This window comes from Frieseomelitta varia, unplaced genomic scaffold (assembly GCF_011392965.1).
Source record: "Frieseomelitta varia isolate USP_RPSP 00005682 unplaced genomic scaffold, Fvar_1.2 scaffold_593, whole genome shotgun sequence".
In the NCBI taxonomy this organism is placed as follows: Eukaryota; Metazoa; Arthropoda; class Insecta; order Hymenoptera; family Apidae; genus Frieseomelitta; species Frieseomelitta varia.
The window spans coordinates 359,697-375,503 of record NW_025110360.1 but is presented as its reverse complement, the minus strand read 5'-3'; the positions used below and the strand labels follow the sequence as shown (position 1 = coordinate 375,503).

The 15,807-nt window shown below is 31.6% G+C and overlaps 1 protein-coding gene and 1 long non-coding RNA gene across 3 annotated transcripts; one reads left to right on the top strand and one right to left on the bottom strand.

The window, feature by feature from the left end:
• Positions 1-559: 559 nt before the first annotated feature.
• LOC122534422 lies at positions 560-4,564 on the top strand. Of its 2 annotated transcripts, none has more exons than XR_006307897.1 (5): positions 560-781; positions 861-928; positions 1,010-1,074; positions 1,228-1,334; positions 4,450-4,564. It is a non-coding gene; the product is annotated as an uncharacterized LOC122534422 (long non-coding RNA). The 2 variants fall into 2 exon arrangements; XR_006307898.1 differs by having other exon boundaries at positions 4,440-4,564.
• Positions 4,565-5,123: 559 nt separating this feature from the next.
• On the bottom strand, positions 5,124-15,345 carry LOC122534436 (adenylate cyclase type 10-like). The gene is made up of 26 exons (XM_043665071.1): positions 15,041-15,345; positions 14,581-14,853; positions 14,059-14,182; positions 13,840-13,997; positions 13,192-13,332; positions 12,906-13,125; positions 11,756-12,059; positions 11,562-11,689; positions 10,279-10,777; positions 9,700-9,848; positions 9,470-9,622; positions 9,313-9,397; positions 9,096-9,246; positions 8,876-9,016; positions 8,658-8,807; positions 8,495-8,576; positions 7,607-8,061; positions 7,392-7,507; positions 6,999-7,322; positions 6,805-6,941; positions 6,450-6,739; positions 6,190-6,388; positions 5,947-6,086; positions 5,753-5,864; positions 5,540-5,678; positions 5,124-5,362 (listed from the first exon to the last, which is right to left on the bottom strand). Exons 1-26 carry the CDS (start codon positions 15,195-15,197, stop codon positions 5,216-5,218), a joined length of 4,974 nt encoding a protein of 1,657 aa, XP_043521006.1. The 5' UTR covers positions 15,198-15,345; the 3' UTR covers positions 5,124-5,215.
• Between the last annotated feature and the right edge of the window lie 462 nt (positions 15,346-15,807).

Sequence of the window (15,807 nt, the reverse complement as noted above, 5' to 3'; positions counted from 1 at the left end):
CTTTCATTTGATATATTTGTTGTAACTTTTGATTTCTTTTTGTGCAGGTTATTCCTTGATTGCAAAAATAGCATGGAATGCATGGACATCACAATCATTAATGAACAATCATTGATGAACTTTCACGGAAAGTTGGTAACATTTTACTCATTCTAGGTAACATTTGCTATATAATTTATATATATTTAAAATATAATTCACAATATGTTATTCGTAATTATTTGGAATACAAAGATGAAAATGGAAAAGATTAAATTAATTAATATTTTATTTCGAATGTGGAAATCATATCTTAATGGTATATACTTTCAAATGGATATATATTCTTGTATTAGATTATTAAATTCAAAGTTTTTGTATTTTACTCTCTTATACTTTGCTACAATTGCTTTAATTATTTTTTAGATAGTTTCTTCAATCATTTTCTAGAAAAATTGTAGTATTTTTTAAATGAACGTACTATTTGCCCTTCCCCTTCTAATCAGTTTTATTTTCAGAAAATTTTTATGACCGCGCGCAATGCGGTCGGTAGAGCCAGTGTTTGTGGCGCAGTATTTTAATATTTTTCTAAAAGCAAAATGACTGTTATTAAAATAGAATATTAATTAATTTAAATTATAATTCGCGAAGTTAGAGTCAGTGAGTTCGCCGATTATTACTTAAATGCGCGTTGACAGTCTTTTATTTTTTTTTTTTGTATTTTTTCTTGTTCAGTGTTCGTTTTCGGTACATTAGAGTCAAAGTGCTCAAGAAGATAAGGCCTCTTCTGGAGATCAAGATCGTAAGTTATATATTGTACTTTAATTTACTTAATTTTTCAAATTTGACAACAAAGTATAATGTTGGATGTTTTGTTACAGACGTTTCACAGCATCAACTTTTTGATATATTTTGGGGAAAATTCAACAGTGGTTCCAAAGCCAAGAATGTAAGTATCTCTCATTATTTCCAACTTAAGATTTTGCTTTGCTTTTAAACATAAATTCTAATGTTTAGTGTTTTGTTACAGATTATCTACAATCTCCCTTTCCGCTAATCTTTTAAGGATCTTATGCTGCTTCAAAAGCTAAAAATGTAAGTACTTTAGCATGTTGTATTTGAATTTTATTCTCTATAGTACTTTTTCTAAAAACACTTCAAATTAATCCGAATTTTTATCATTATTAAAATTTAAATTTTCACAAATAACACTGTGTCTTTAGAAACAAAATATTTTATGTTTTTCAGGAAATTTTTCACGTCATTCACCATCGGTATCTACTTGATGAGGGTCTTCACGATAACTTTCCTTAATCTAGTGCAACATCGATGATAACGTTCTTCACTTCTGTCGCGTGAGTCGCATGCATTTATGTTCCTCCGGTCACTCAATCATGTCGTAGGACGAAAGGTCCGAATCGGCACGGGTGACTGGTTGTATACGTAGAATTTTTGATGAGCATAGTGACCGCGGTATTTTTTATAGCCGTGAGTAGTAACATTTTTTCAGATTTTTTATGTATTAGATCAGGATAGGACACTTCTTGCACATCGCGATTTTAACAATTAAATTTGTAGTAATTACTTGTAAAATCAAAATATCTTCAATATAAATATTTGTAAGGATAAAAATATATCTTCAATGTAAATATTTGTAAAGATAATATGTATATGAATATTCATATGAATATATAAATTATAAATAATTATTATTAAAATGATTTCGCTTGTACATTCCATAGTAGAGAAGACGGATACCCTCCGACTTCGTTGCTATGAAAGATTTATTACTTATTAATATTGATGATATATTTTGTTATAATAATTAATAATTAATAATTTTCAATTTCATTTTTTTTTAATAATCGTATTAAATGTAATTAAATATAATTATGAACTTCGGTAGAATTTAAAATATAATAGATTAGAATTTTTCCCGCAGGAAAACGTATGAAATTTTATGTGCAAGAAGATAGTTCGCGAAAGGTAGATTTTTGAATCAAAGCAATAAGTTTGATCACTGCTTTCACATTTTCGAAAATGTGCTTTGATGAAGAAGTCGCCTGAGATTATTTCCATTAACATTAAATTTAGAGTCAATTGATTTTGATTGTTTGAGTCAATTATTAAATTTTATATTTTTTTTAATAAATTCAATTCTTTGTCTTTAATCTCTTGCAATTTCAATAATTTCTGAAAGAGTAGAGTTATTATAGAGTTTAAAATAAAATAATGCAATAGTCCGTTAAATACAAATTACATAAACTAATTATTTTTTTTAGTTTAGGATTTTCAGGTTTAATCCCTTCCGTGTTCATTGTCAGGATCTCACTCACGTGCCCAGGTGCTGCTTGGGTGGGTGAAAGACATTGGGCATGATGACCATAGTTTGTAATTTTATAAAAAATTTCTCAGCGACTGACAGTATGTTAGCGTATCGTGCACGACGTATTTTCCACATGTGTGTGTTGGTTAGGATGTGGAATTGCGTCGTTTTTATTGTATTTCATTTATCATAAGTTGTAATATTTAAAATATTTACGCACTAATTTGAAATATGAATTTATTATAATAATACTCATTAAATGCATTCTAATTATATTGTTAGTTATACGATCAATTATAGTAATGATTCCAAGTTAACTTGCACATGTAATTTCTATGAAAATTATATATATTTTTTATCAGTTATTACATATATCTCACATATAGCTGTAAACTTGTTTTGAGTCACGTTTTACGCAATGGTCGCTTGCCATTGTCAGTCGATTTCAGGAAATGGTACGTAAATTAGAGTGTGAAAGTTGCGTGTTAAACTCGGGTGTCGGAGGCGTCCCGGGACGTCCTCTCTAGTTTAGGTCTCTGCGCCCGAGTGGTATGCGTGAGAACCGTGGAGTGAATGTGTTGGTGTGTCTGTCTTTTGCCATTTTTAAATATAGGGCGATTGTTAGGATAGGTAACTTACTTTCTGGTATGCCTGTGTTTAATTATAAGTAGGTAGGGCCGGGCAGGTTGGCACAGTCTCTGGTCGCGTGTCCTCTTTTCGCGTGTCCAACCTGTTTCAGGAAATCTAATTTGAAAAATCGACAGTGAAATTGGTACAAATNCGGATAGGTCGCGAATAGGTCCCGAAACGAACGTTTATGTAGGTATTGCTCGAGCACGCACATGCGAACGGACAACGATCATTATGATCGATGGTCGTCCATGTGTATTCAGGTCAGCTTCCGCGGTTTATCTTTTCATTTCACCTTTATAAGTTATTTTTTAGTTTGCGATTAGAAAGACTCGAGCTAGACGTAAGTTTCAGCGAGCATTGCGCTCGAAGAAAAGAAGAGGCTAGAAGCCGAAGAGACCTGGCAAACTGCCACGAAGAGGGTCACAACAAATGGTTTCTCATCCTCTGGATCATTTAAATGATTCCAGAGCATGGGAGATCATTCTCGTTACTACTTTGTCACTATGCTCTAGTATTTGTAGTTGTATTTTTTTTTCTTCTCCATCATTCATCATCGTTTTGGGCAAATCGCGATTTTTCTTGTTAATGTTGCGAAAGATTGATTACGGTTTAAATTAGAGTTGCAAAGAAATGATAATTGTGTTTGCTTTACAGTTTGCGAATTGTTTTTTGCATTTTGATTTGAATTTTTATAGTTATTTAGTGTAAAATTTATCTTGCTTTCTATTGTTTTAAACTAAATTATAGAGTCATTGGTTTTAGAGTTGGAATATTTGAACTAGCTTTCTGTTCAGTTTTGCATTATTCGTCGTAATTTTCGTTGAATTTAATTTTAGAGTTAGTGTTGCGATATTATTTTATCGCGATTTTCAGTTACTTTTACTCTTAGTATTGTGATCGTTCCAATTAGTTTTTCTCTTAGTGTTGCGATAATGAATAATCGCGTTTCTTGAAGTAGCGTTGCGTTTACAAAATGCCCAAATTCTTCCACTGGATTCGTGGAAGTCTGCTTTTGCTCCTGAATCACCTGATGCAGCTACAAGAGCTGTACAGAGCTGGTAGTTCATCAACAACCTCCAGCATGGTTGCACTAGGCGTGTAGTAATTAGTGTTACGCATTTGTAAACACGAGTGCATAGTTTAATAGCGTTTCGTACGTATTTCCGGGAGTTTGAAATATGACGAAGCACTCTTAGCGTTTGATTTTGAAAATTTCCTATTTCACAATTAATGCTAGTGAATTAGTGTTACGAAAACAAGATACAGTTTGTTCCTCGGATTCGTAATGTAAATAATTGTATAGTAGCCCTTCTGGTTATTGTATTGTAGAGTAGCAAATGCTTGTTTTTTAATAGCCCTTCTGGCTATTGTATCGCGGTTTCTTTTTTAGTAGTCTAGCCCTTCTGGCTATTCATTTGCTTTTTTTTCCAAATGTCGGGACTGTTTTAGTGGTGTGGAATTTTTGTGTTAAGTTTTTTAAACTAATAATCCAAAAAATAAGTATGTTACAGATTTATCAATGGATCTATGTGGGTGGATAAAAGATGGACTAACATGGATTGTGGAATTTAAACGGAGTGATGCCTGGATCCTGCCTAATGGTAATTAAATTTATTTCACAAATGTTTCTGACGTTAACGGAAAAGGAAATTATATATAAAATGCACTAAATGTAGAAAATTCGATGAAATATCCAAAACGGAATGCTCGTTACAAGATGACCGAAATAAATAAATAAATTTCTGCTAAAATTCTATTTTTCTAATTCTATTTTAGAGAGATATAAATTTGTAGAAAACATTCGCACTCTAGCAAGTCTTTATAGTTACATTGATTTATTTGATTAATGAAATCGTCTAGCGATTTCTGATTGACAATATTTGATTTGGATTCGGGGTAAATTTACTTTCATTTATTGTTGAAACTTTCGTTTCTTAAAATACTTGGTAGGGACTTAACGTTTGAGGGATATGCTAAAATAATATATAATAATAAAATAATAAGTTTTAGAACTTTATTATAAATTTAATATATTTACATATATGAAAGTGTAAGTGATTTCATGTGTCAGGTGTGTAAAATAAAGTGAGAAAAGTATTGTAATAAAATATTTAAATATTACAATGAAAATTTCAGACTCTTTTTATAAAATAATTAAATTGATAGTACCTTTTAGAATATTGGCTTATTTTGAAATACGAATCACTTTATTTACCTTGATATTACATTTATTTTATTATATTCATTATAATAATTCAAATTAAGAATAAAATGTGCTTAAAGAATATATTTCGGTAGGGGAAAAGTAAAAATGATCATATTAGAATTATTTACATTGATTTCGTCCCATTTATCTAACATTTCATTTTCTGAGATTTCTCTCCATTTATCTGTATGTAGAGAAGAGATTCCACCTGACCAAGCCTAGAAATGTTTTAAAATTTTACTTTTTTGTACGTAAAATATAAGGAACATGATAAAAAAAAGATATAAAGAAGATAGGTGATAAAAAAAGATATAAAGAAGATAGGTGGTAAAAAAAAAGATATAAAGAAAATGGGTAATTGATTTCTACATAGAATATTTTTACTTTGATAAAACCTTTTCACAATGTAGCGCCCACGTGTAAATCATTTTGTTCTCCATCTTTTTACATACTGTCTGTAACTTTTTTAAAAGTTTCATTGCCACATTTACTTGTGATCTTATCATCCAGTAATATGCTTTCAGTAACATATATCTGTGATAATACCAAATATTTCTTTTAGATATCAGAATTTAATCATTTAGAATTGAATCTATAAACTAAAGTACCTAGGAATTGTAATTTCAACAATCTTGCACATTTTCTTTGCATCTTTGATTATACTTTTAATCTCCATCATTGTGACAGCTGCATCAGCATTTCTACTATTTAATTTATGTACTATACATATGAAACTTTGATAAATTATCATAGAATTTTGTCTTGAGTTAAAATAGAGAAACTAAAATAGAAGAATGTGTACCATAAAGAATTAGTAGACCTTCAAGTTTCTTCAACGAAGTAATTGTTGCTGCTACTATATGCTCATCCGTTACATTAGTGCTCTCAACCTTTCTACCACTCCATACTTTTGCAGCTTCCCATTCTTCAGTTCTGATACACCTTGAATATCATAGATTATTGTGCTGATGTGACAATAACAGTGATGTTAATCACATATCTTTCAGTTTCCTATAAAAATTGAAACGAAAATTTTACTACATACCATAGCCACATAGATGTAAAATATCGTCTTTCCGCTTCTGGATCGTGTAAACTGATCATCTGTTCGCCTTCCTGAAGAAAATATTGTTCGCAAGCTTGGAACGAGAGTATCGTTATTCCAGTATCTAAATGAACGTCAGCGCAAAGCGCATAGTACCAAGTACGTCCAGATTTCTCCAAATCATGATGAGATACAAACTCTGCAGTTATACAAGGCATTTTATTAAGAGTATCGTCAATTAAAATTAGATAGTTTATTACCCAATTCCCTTAATTGAGTAACCACTTCTGAATGTCGGCAAGAGATCATTAGCAAGTGAGCTAATCGTGGTAGTATAAGCAGCTTCAAAAACGTGGATCCGATCGTATTGGCCATTCTGTAACAAATGAAACCAATCTGGATAGCTTTCGAGATCTGTCCCTTTAGCCAGCGAGAAAAGAATATTCCTGCGTAAAATTCAGCGATCACATTCAATTCTTGAGATTCAAGTGCTTCTTTTTTTTCGTTGCAAATATTGATACCTCTCTGTTCCAAGTAAGGAATGAGGTATCTGTAAAATTATATTACAGTTGTGTCACAATATCGAATGTTTGATCATAATCTAAAAGTACTTACCTCTCTTGATACATGTGTGCTGTGATTATCATGTTGGTGTATGCTGTGCAGAGAACATGCAAATCTTTCTTAGAATCCAAAGCTGCATTTAAACCCCAAATTGCTGCTAAACGAGCGTGTTTCTTCATCCCTTTAAACTGTACAAAATAGTGTGAATGTTCTACGTTCAAATAATTCCAATTCCAGTTAATTACCCTGAAGAGATCGAACATTCGTGCCAAGCATTCTGATAATTGTTTTGTATAATCCACGTCGTCCCCCTCGATATTGGTTTTAAGTTCTGTATCATTGAAACAAATCAATTTTAATTTCAAGTTCACTAATTGCACGGTCGAATTCAGATCAATCATCATTTCTAGCTTTGGAAATTTGTATCCTAAACTGTTCAATGCCATTTCAAAGGTTTCTTCAGCTTCAAAAATGGAGCCGCTTTCGAGAAAACATTGCCCCTGAAGGGTTTGTATCTTCGCAGTGAGATAAGGCAAAAGAACCATTTCGTCTTCGTCCGACTCGAATAGCTTCAAGTATTACACATATTAGGTCAAATGGATATCCAATTTTTAGAAAAAAAAGTTTCTTTTTTATACTTTTTTTAGAACAGTCTCGCTCTCAGATAGAAGCTTTCGAGCTTGCGGTATGTTACAAGCAAGCAAGCAAATCTCTACAAACTCTAGAAGAGCAGTCAGCGTCAGTTCCATTTTTCCTGAAATATTAAATTTAGATTTGAATTATGTTACGCTAAATTATAATTGCTAATTCGGCGAATTAATTAATTAATTAATTAATCGAGGAAAATATTTACCAATGCCACGACAGTGATCGAGTATTTGAATATAGACTGTCATCAATATTAGATCGCACAAGCAGTTTGAAAAATCCACGTTTGAAAATGTTAGCGTCGGCTTCTTCTCGATACTCCGAAACAAATTCAGACAAGAAACTTTCAATTTACTTTTTTTCCTTTCCTCGGTGACATCTACATCGTTATATTCTACGTTGAGAATTTCTTCTATGTCTGTCAGTCTTCTCTTTAGTTCCTTTGGTACCTCATTTTTGGTAGCGTCTACATCTTTATGTGCCATGTCAAACGTTTTATTTATGTCTGTCAGTTTTTTCCTTCTTTCTTCTTTCTTCGGCACTTTTCCCAATAATTTTGCAAATTGACCTTGCCCGCAATAAACGCAACGTCTTGTATACTGTTGCAGATATTTCAATGCCTGGTTGTGCAATTCTATCTTCTGATTTTCTGTAAGCAATCTTCATGGACATATTTTTAAATACAGTTATAGTTTTACTTTGTTTTTTTTTTTTTTTTTTTTTTGGAACTACAAACTTTCAAGTAGTATCGTTGAGTTATAAATGACTTTAGTAATTACAAAAATTCAGGATTTAATTTTATTTTGTATTTTAAATTCTCGAGTGAACGTTCGGTTTTAGTTTAATATCGTTTTACTTCAATTGATAAATTAATAAATGGAAATAAAATTTCCCAGTATTAGAAACATCGTGAAATATTGAAGAATTATATAAATCATCAAATAATTTTATTTTAAAATTGGTTTACTTTAAAGGTTAAAAATGCTAAAATTAACTTGTAATCTAAAACCCCTAATTAACTTGTAATTATTACGGTCCCTAATGATACCACTTAAGAATTAATATTTGTACAGTTTTAATTAATTAAACATACTGATAAGTGGTATTACGAAACATGGACATCTTAAATCTCATAAAGCCACACGAAGCGTATCTTGGTAGGTCTGCCAGCTCATCTAAGAAAATATACCTTTTCGGTTGTTTAAGTCAACTATATGTGTGTTTGATTAATATATATTTTCTTTGTTAATTAATACCTGGAATATGGAGACCAATACACTTGCAGAAGAGGTCCATTTCTGAAATATGATTTTGCACGTTTCTGATAAGTATTATAGGGCCTGTATTTTTGGTAAAGTCCCCGACTGCACACCCAAAGACTCGTATTTCAAAGAGTTTCGTAACAACTGACAAATTACATAGCTCAAAGTAGTCAGTTAGACATTATCGCACGTAAATAATAGGCGTGTTTTACCAAGTGCGATTTCTCTTTTAGAGGTGCCGAACATTAAACTTTCTAGCATGTGTCTGTTTATTGTTTCTCCGATGACAGAGGCATACTTCAAGAGAAGCTGATCAAGAGGTGTCAGCGAATCAAATAGCTTCAATATCATAACTTTAATAACGAGATATTTTCTGTTATTTATCAGTATAGTAGATGAATTATACTGCTAATAGATAAATTATTTTTTAACCATCCATTGTAATTTCGGGTTCTATGTCCTCGAATGTGAAACTCTCGGAAATATTACAAACCGCGATCATGGTCTCGTCGTCTTCGTTGTCGAGAAAGTGTGGTTTGTGTATGCCGCTTATACTTTTCTCCAATAATGATATTGCACTGTCCTGAAACAAAATATTGCTGTTCTCTTTAATGTAAACGATTCTTTGACTAAAAAGGAAAAAACGTACTTTGAAGCTTGTTCTGTATATCTGCCACTTGTCGTTACGATTATTGTGATTAATTACGGTTTCATTCGTTAGGTCTGCAGAATATCTGATTTTAAATTTCGTCGAATTAGTATTTGTCCATTACGTTTTTATAAATATGTTTTTTTGTTCAGTAAACCTTTTTAACATATGTGTAGGAGGGAGCACATAGCCCTTTATTCTCGCTTCCTTTTTCGTTATGTGTATTATTTCTAAATCACCGACTTGAAGAAGACTCACTAAATAGCTCTCGATCCAGCCAGGATTTCCCAAGCTTTTCTCTTGTATTCGTCTTCAAAAATATTGATATCAAATCAAAGATAGAATTTTGTAAAATATTCAGGCAATTTGCAAGTTTATTCTATTTACTTTTCAAGCTCCGCAGGTAAACCTTTTACGTTAAGTATTTGACATACTAAGCCAGCGTGATACCATCTGTCTATTCCGTGTAATTGAATTACCTTTTTAACGAACAATTCAAATTTTTGTTGCCATTCGATTAATATTATATTAATATTACAAGTGTACAATATTATATTAATATTACAAATATCAGAAATCGAAAAAGTTGTGAAATTTTTTAATAAGTTCTATTAAAAGTACGAACCGTGGAACTTTTTTAAGAAATGTTCTCACGTTATAAATTCTAATGGAGAAACAGATAAAGGACAGTTTTTGGAAATAGACAATTAAAAATTAAAATTTTCCTATAATTTGAACTATATAATATACTATGATATTACATCGTTAAATAAAATTAATGCCTAATAGTTTGCAAATTTTATTTATCTCATGGAACCTTTTTTGATAAACGTTGTTTGATGAAACTTTTATTATGCGAAATATATATTTGAAATATTCATATAATGAGAATATTTTTTAAAAGCACCATTTCTTTCCGTAAAAATTCCACAGGAACAGAAATTTTTTTAAAGATACAAAACAAACAAAAGATAGGTAACTGTTTGATAGTTTGATCGTTGGAGGGAATAAGTAAATCAATACCTTCCCTCTATGCAAAAGATTGAAATACATTGGGAAATCCGCGCTCAATTTTCGACCAATGCTCAGTACAAAGAATATCAGATCTTTCTTCGTAAAAACGTCAAAAATGCTCAAGGACTCCGGATCACAATATTCTGCATCGTCAATTATCACCACCCACAATTCTTGAAAGCAGCTTTTCATCAATTTCAGTAGGAACTTTCTTAAAAGCTTTTTCTTCTCCGCATCAGTTAGTACGTTATAATGTTGAGTGATAGAGAAATGCACGTTGAAGAGTTGATTAAAAATACACAGAAAGTACGGATGCTTCAGTTTGCCCAGTCGTAAAAGCAATTTGTCTTCGCGTTCTTTTCGTGTGGACGTGTCAGTGAAACCAAGAGGCATTGAAAATAATAAATGTATCAGGTTGTACGGGGTCTGTACTAAGAGATAAAGCAAGTTTCTTTGATTAAAAGTTTAAGAAACAACAGTATGAAATTGAAGGCATTAACACTTCAATGAATGGAATGTATCCTGTTTCTGACGTTTTGATTATTTAAATTAGTATATTGTTCTAATCAATAAATTATTATCCACATTAAATGGAGAGTCAATTAGTGTAAAATCCAATTTCTCATCTAAAAAGCAATTTATCGTGCAATGTCGTGCAATAATAGTCATCTATAAATCACTTTTTTTCGCGTTAGAAACACACCATCAATAAAGTGTTAATGTTAGTAACTATTCATTAAATTCTAAAATTTCATAATAATTGAAAAGTATGAAGTGTCAACCTCGCTGTGCTCCGCTTGTAAAGAGATATAATTACACTGCGTTCCCACTGGAATGTTTTGCGTAAATTCATCTAATAACCTCGTTTTCCCTATCCGTGGTTCGCCTCTTTGAAAAACGCGCGGTTGAAAGATATATACGAGAAATATACGAAAATGTAATAATAGCAAAAATGGAATAATAAAAATAGGTACTTTATAAGAAGTGTGTTATATTTTGGTCGAGAGCTACGACTTTCCTTGTTTGCGTTCGAGTACGATAATAATTTCATTAGCATCTTTTTAAAAATTGTAAGTTCTTTGTGCCGACCAAGCAGAGGATACTTAATCCAAACTAAGTCCGATGCGGTATACCTAACGAATTAGACGTGAATTTATTAATTTTGCTTTTATTTAAGTGAGGGCGAAACTTTTTAACCACGTTAGAATATTGTTAGTATATTAGAGTAGAATTACTTTGGTTGTTCCTGAAATTCATATATCGGCCCGACGTTGGTGATTCCCTTTAAATATCTTGGTTCTTGTAAAATGAAGTGCCTCGCCTCCAAGTGAGAATGAAGGAAACTCTCTCGATCACAGACCACCTAACAATTCTTCGTTTTTTTCTCTTTTCTTTGTGAATCAATGTCTGAAGATACGTTAATTCTCACCTTGTCCTTATAAGCTACCATAAGTCTCGCAGCCTTGTTCACTGACATTCCAATCACAGTGTACTCCCTTCGTAAAATATGACCTACAACTCCACAATATGTCATCCCCGTGGTCACGCCCACTGTTACCGATTTGATATTTTCAATCGCTGTGAGTTTCGATCGTAACTTCGACGCGCATCTTAAGCCGACTTGTGACTCCAATTCATGTTTATCGCCACGTAAACCGAACACGCAGAGAAACATCAAGTCTTTGTCGAAGAGGGACGTTTTGTTCACGCATCCGCGCATCCCACCGACGACCCTTTCCCGAAAAATCGAAGGAAAATTGATCGATGAGATTAAATAAGTCACGACTAGTGATGGGCATTCGAATTTCATCAAGAAAACATCTCCAATTTGGAAACTCAGACAATTATGAAAATTATGAAATGGTATAGGTATGATCTGGTCCAATGGACGACCAATCTTGTAGAAAAAATTAATACGCCATCTTTTTACATTGACATTTATGTAGTAGTTTCAGTCCAAACCCACAAAAACTTTCTTCTTTCTCTATGTCCAATAGTTTCCCTCGTAACGTTTCATAAGTTTAAGTCTTATTACTTGGCATCTACAATTTGTATTTTGAGATGCGTTTTAACACTAGAACGACCGATGATGAAAGTTTAAATTTCTTCTCAGAGACATTAAAATGAAGAAAGAAAAAAATACCTTTCGTTTATCATACATTTTACGAATATCTAAAAAATAAGCTGTTTTACATTTATAAAATTTCTAACAAAATAAATTGGTCATTTTGATCACTTCGGTAGTTCTAGTGTTAATAGTCCTATAATAAATTTGATTTTATGATTACATTACACGTATTGAATTTTTTGTTACATTTATATGTTCAAAACGACCAAAAATACTTCGACAGTTCATTATTATGCTGCAGATCTTTATACATTTATAATTAAAAACTTGCACATATCTAATATCCAGGAATATATCCAAATTATTATATTAACCACTATTATTTATAATATTTAGTGGTTAATACAAATTTGTATTTAAGTACAATTTCTTTAATTGTATTAAAAATTTGCATAGAAATTCGCAGTCATCGCTAGCCATCGCCAGTTGTGACGAAAAGAAATAGACTTACTTGCACACTAGTTTATAAACAAAATCCACTAAGAGAATTAACGTTTGTTTGTCTACGTTCAAGGTGATTATATTGATGAAGAGTATCACCACTTGTCTCATTTCGGTCAGATATTCCAACGGTTCGTCCATTTCGACAGATCGAATCACTGGTCTCAGCATGTAACTTTTTAAACCTCCTTTCAAACGATCCTTTGCTATTTTTATAACTTTAGGTCGTACTAAAAATGTCATATTTATTTAAACAATAAATTACTTGAAAGAAACAAAATGATAGTCTTGCTTACAGCTGTAATCGACTTGGTTAAAATTTCCAATCTCGTAATGCTTGCCAGTCAGACTCATCATTACCGCTTCAGTCTCACGATCGACCATTCTGGGTGTTATCATTGAATCATAAAAATTCGTGTAGTATCCGTTCTCTTCATCTGTGCAAAATTTAAAACATACGTTTATCCCTCGATTCATGCGTTACTTATACACAGTGTTAACTGATATCAATTAAGGTATTAATTTACGCGGTTAGAAAATATATTTTTCTACAATCTTCGTTGAATTTATATATAGGGCAAGTCCAGCATTTTAGTATTCAAATTTTGCTCAGTCAATTCTATAGATAAAAATAAGGTTATGGCAAAAAGTGAACAAGACAACAAATAAAATTTATATTGTTTTTTTCTTTTGAATTTTTATTATTATTCCTTTTTGTGAAAATATATGGAATAAATATAATTTTTATAATATTGTTCTTTCTCTCTAATATTCTTTTTTCTATCGACAGATTCTATTTATGCGAGTTTCTTCCATATAAAAAGAGAAAAACTGTAATTCACGTAAATCGAGAGATGGGTATACATTTTTGATTTAATAGAAGTTTAATAGAATAGAATAAGAGAACAGATTGCGAGAAATATTTTGACTAATTTTGATACTACCATCTATGGCATCCATTAATTCCTCGTCTTTAGCCTGGTACCACATGCTCGTGCAAGTTATAATAAGGGTGTGTATACCATCTGGAAGCGTTTCGTGGACATATTCATTTGGATTTACCCATTGCCAGCTACTAGGAGCTACTAGGATATCACCACCTCTGATAAAAATAAACGTGATAATTATCGAATTTCTCGTTAACGCGAGGTTTCTCTGATTACCGGCAAAGGCCTTCGGCAAATTTCACATCCCACACCGGTTTTCCGGTGATAATATAGTGAGACATGCTGTCTTGATCTCCAATAGATGTGAAGTACGTTTTTCCAGAAGCAATCGCTAATTTTACTGTAAAAAGTATCAGAAATTTTTCACAAATTGTTCGAATCGAACGTTCAATATTTACTGATTATTTCTGACTAGTATGAATTTTATTTTTCTCGTTTTATTCGTCCTATTTTTTTTGATAAGGATTTTACTAAGGATTGCTATGAAATAATTTTCTCAAAGCAACTATCTATTTTCGTGCAACAAAAATACATTAAAATGCTTGAAAATGCTAAAATGATTAAAAGTTTACCGTTAAGTGAAATTCGAAATTTATTTGTTTATTTATTATGATGACATTGAAACGATATTATTATTAATTATTTACAATAATATTATTTTTCGCTATTAATACGAAGTTAATAATATTAATTTTATTAATTATAGTACAAAATATTTCCCTTTCTCAGTGAACAAACCTTTCAAAGTCACTCCAACTTCGGTATCGTAAGATCCAAAATGTTTTTGAATGACACATGCAGTTTGCATTGCTTCTATAGCTAAGTCCCGCATTATCATTCCTTCGTGGAGCTTCCACATCACGATAAACGCATCTCCAGAAAATTTCAATACGTCACCGTTATGGGATAGTATTTCCTGTACCATAGCACCGATGTAACTGTTCAATGTTTCTGTCAGTTTCGATGGTCCGCCTTTTCCTTTAGTGAATTTCTCGGCCAGTTCTGTGAAACCTTTACAAATCGGGAATATCTTCATGTTATTGTTAGATTACGCATTTATAAAAAAAAAGGAAAGGATTTTTATGCATTTATAAAAAAGAAAATACAAAACTTTTGTGTGAAATTTTATATTCACATATTTCTGCAGCTCTATTTTTCAATTGAATAGAATTGTCATACTGTTATTATACCATTATACCTGACACATCGCCAAGCATTAAAGTGGTGTAATACATTCTGGTCTTGTAATCGTTATAATGATCTAGAATTTCATCCGGACACATCGAGGCAAATATTTTCGTGTGATACTCGATTCTCAATTCCGCGGCTCGTATCTCGTTCTCTGAATAGTCCATGAGTTTCTGTTTTTGTAAGACTGTTGCATAATTATTTATTATGATTCGTTACAATAATTATTCGATTCTTTCGAGTTTAGATTACATTAACCTACCACTTCCATTTATTGTTCTACGACTTAGCCTTCGTGCAGCTCTAGCACGGCCGTCCATATTTTATTCCTATAAAAATCTACTTCCGTTTAACTTATCATTTATAGGTTTGATTTATTGGAGGAAATAATGTCATTATGAGCGATCTTCTTTTATGTGAGGAATCACTGGACAACTTCAATGTAATTTATATTACGCTGTCAATTATTACTTGTAATTTTTTAACTTTAATATGATATGATGAAGCATTTTCTTAAAAGGGAAAGTAAACTTACGTTGTTCAATTTGAAGTATAATACGATCACCAGAAACTACAGAAATAATTCATATTAATTGGAAATGATGGAAAGACTATGCTGAACTAGACTTACTAAATTTGTAAATTTAATTGTCAAAGAAGCTGCTGTATCGTAATGTAATTATATAAGGATTTTTTTGCTTGAGGTTCGAAAAAATATGATACTATTTCACGTTCTTTAAATGTATTTATTTAATTCAATGCCAGGTCTATAATCGA

Coding starts and splice junctions, on each gene's coding strand:
- LOC122534436 (XM_043665071.1), bottom strand. CDS start 15,197: ATGGACTATTCAGAGAACGAGATACGAGCCGCGGAATTGAGAATCGAG. Junction 9,849..10,278: donor CAAACAGTTACCTATCTTTT/GTTTGTTTTGTA, acceptor TTGTACACTTGT/AATATTAATATAATATTAAT. Junction 9,398..9,469: donor CCTACACATATGTTAAAAAG/GTTTACTGAACA, acceptor ATTTAAAATCAG/ATATTCTGCAGACCTAACGA.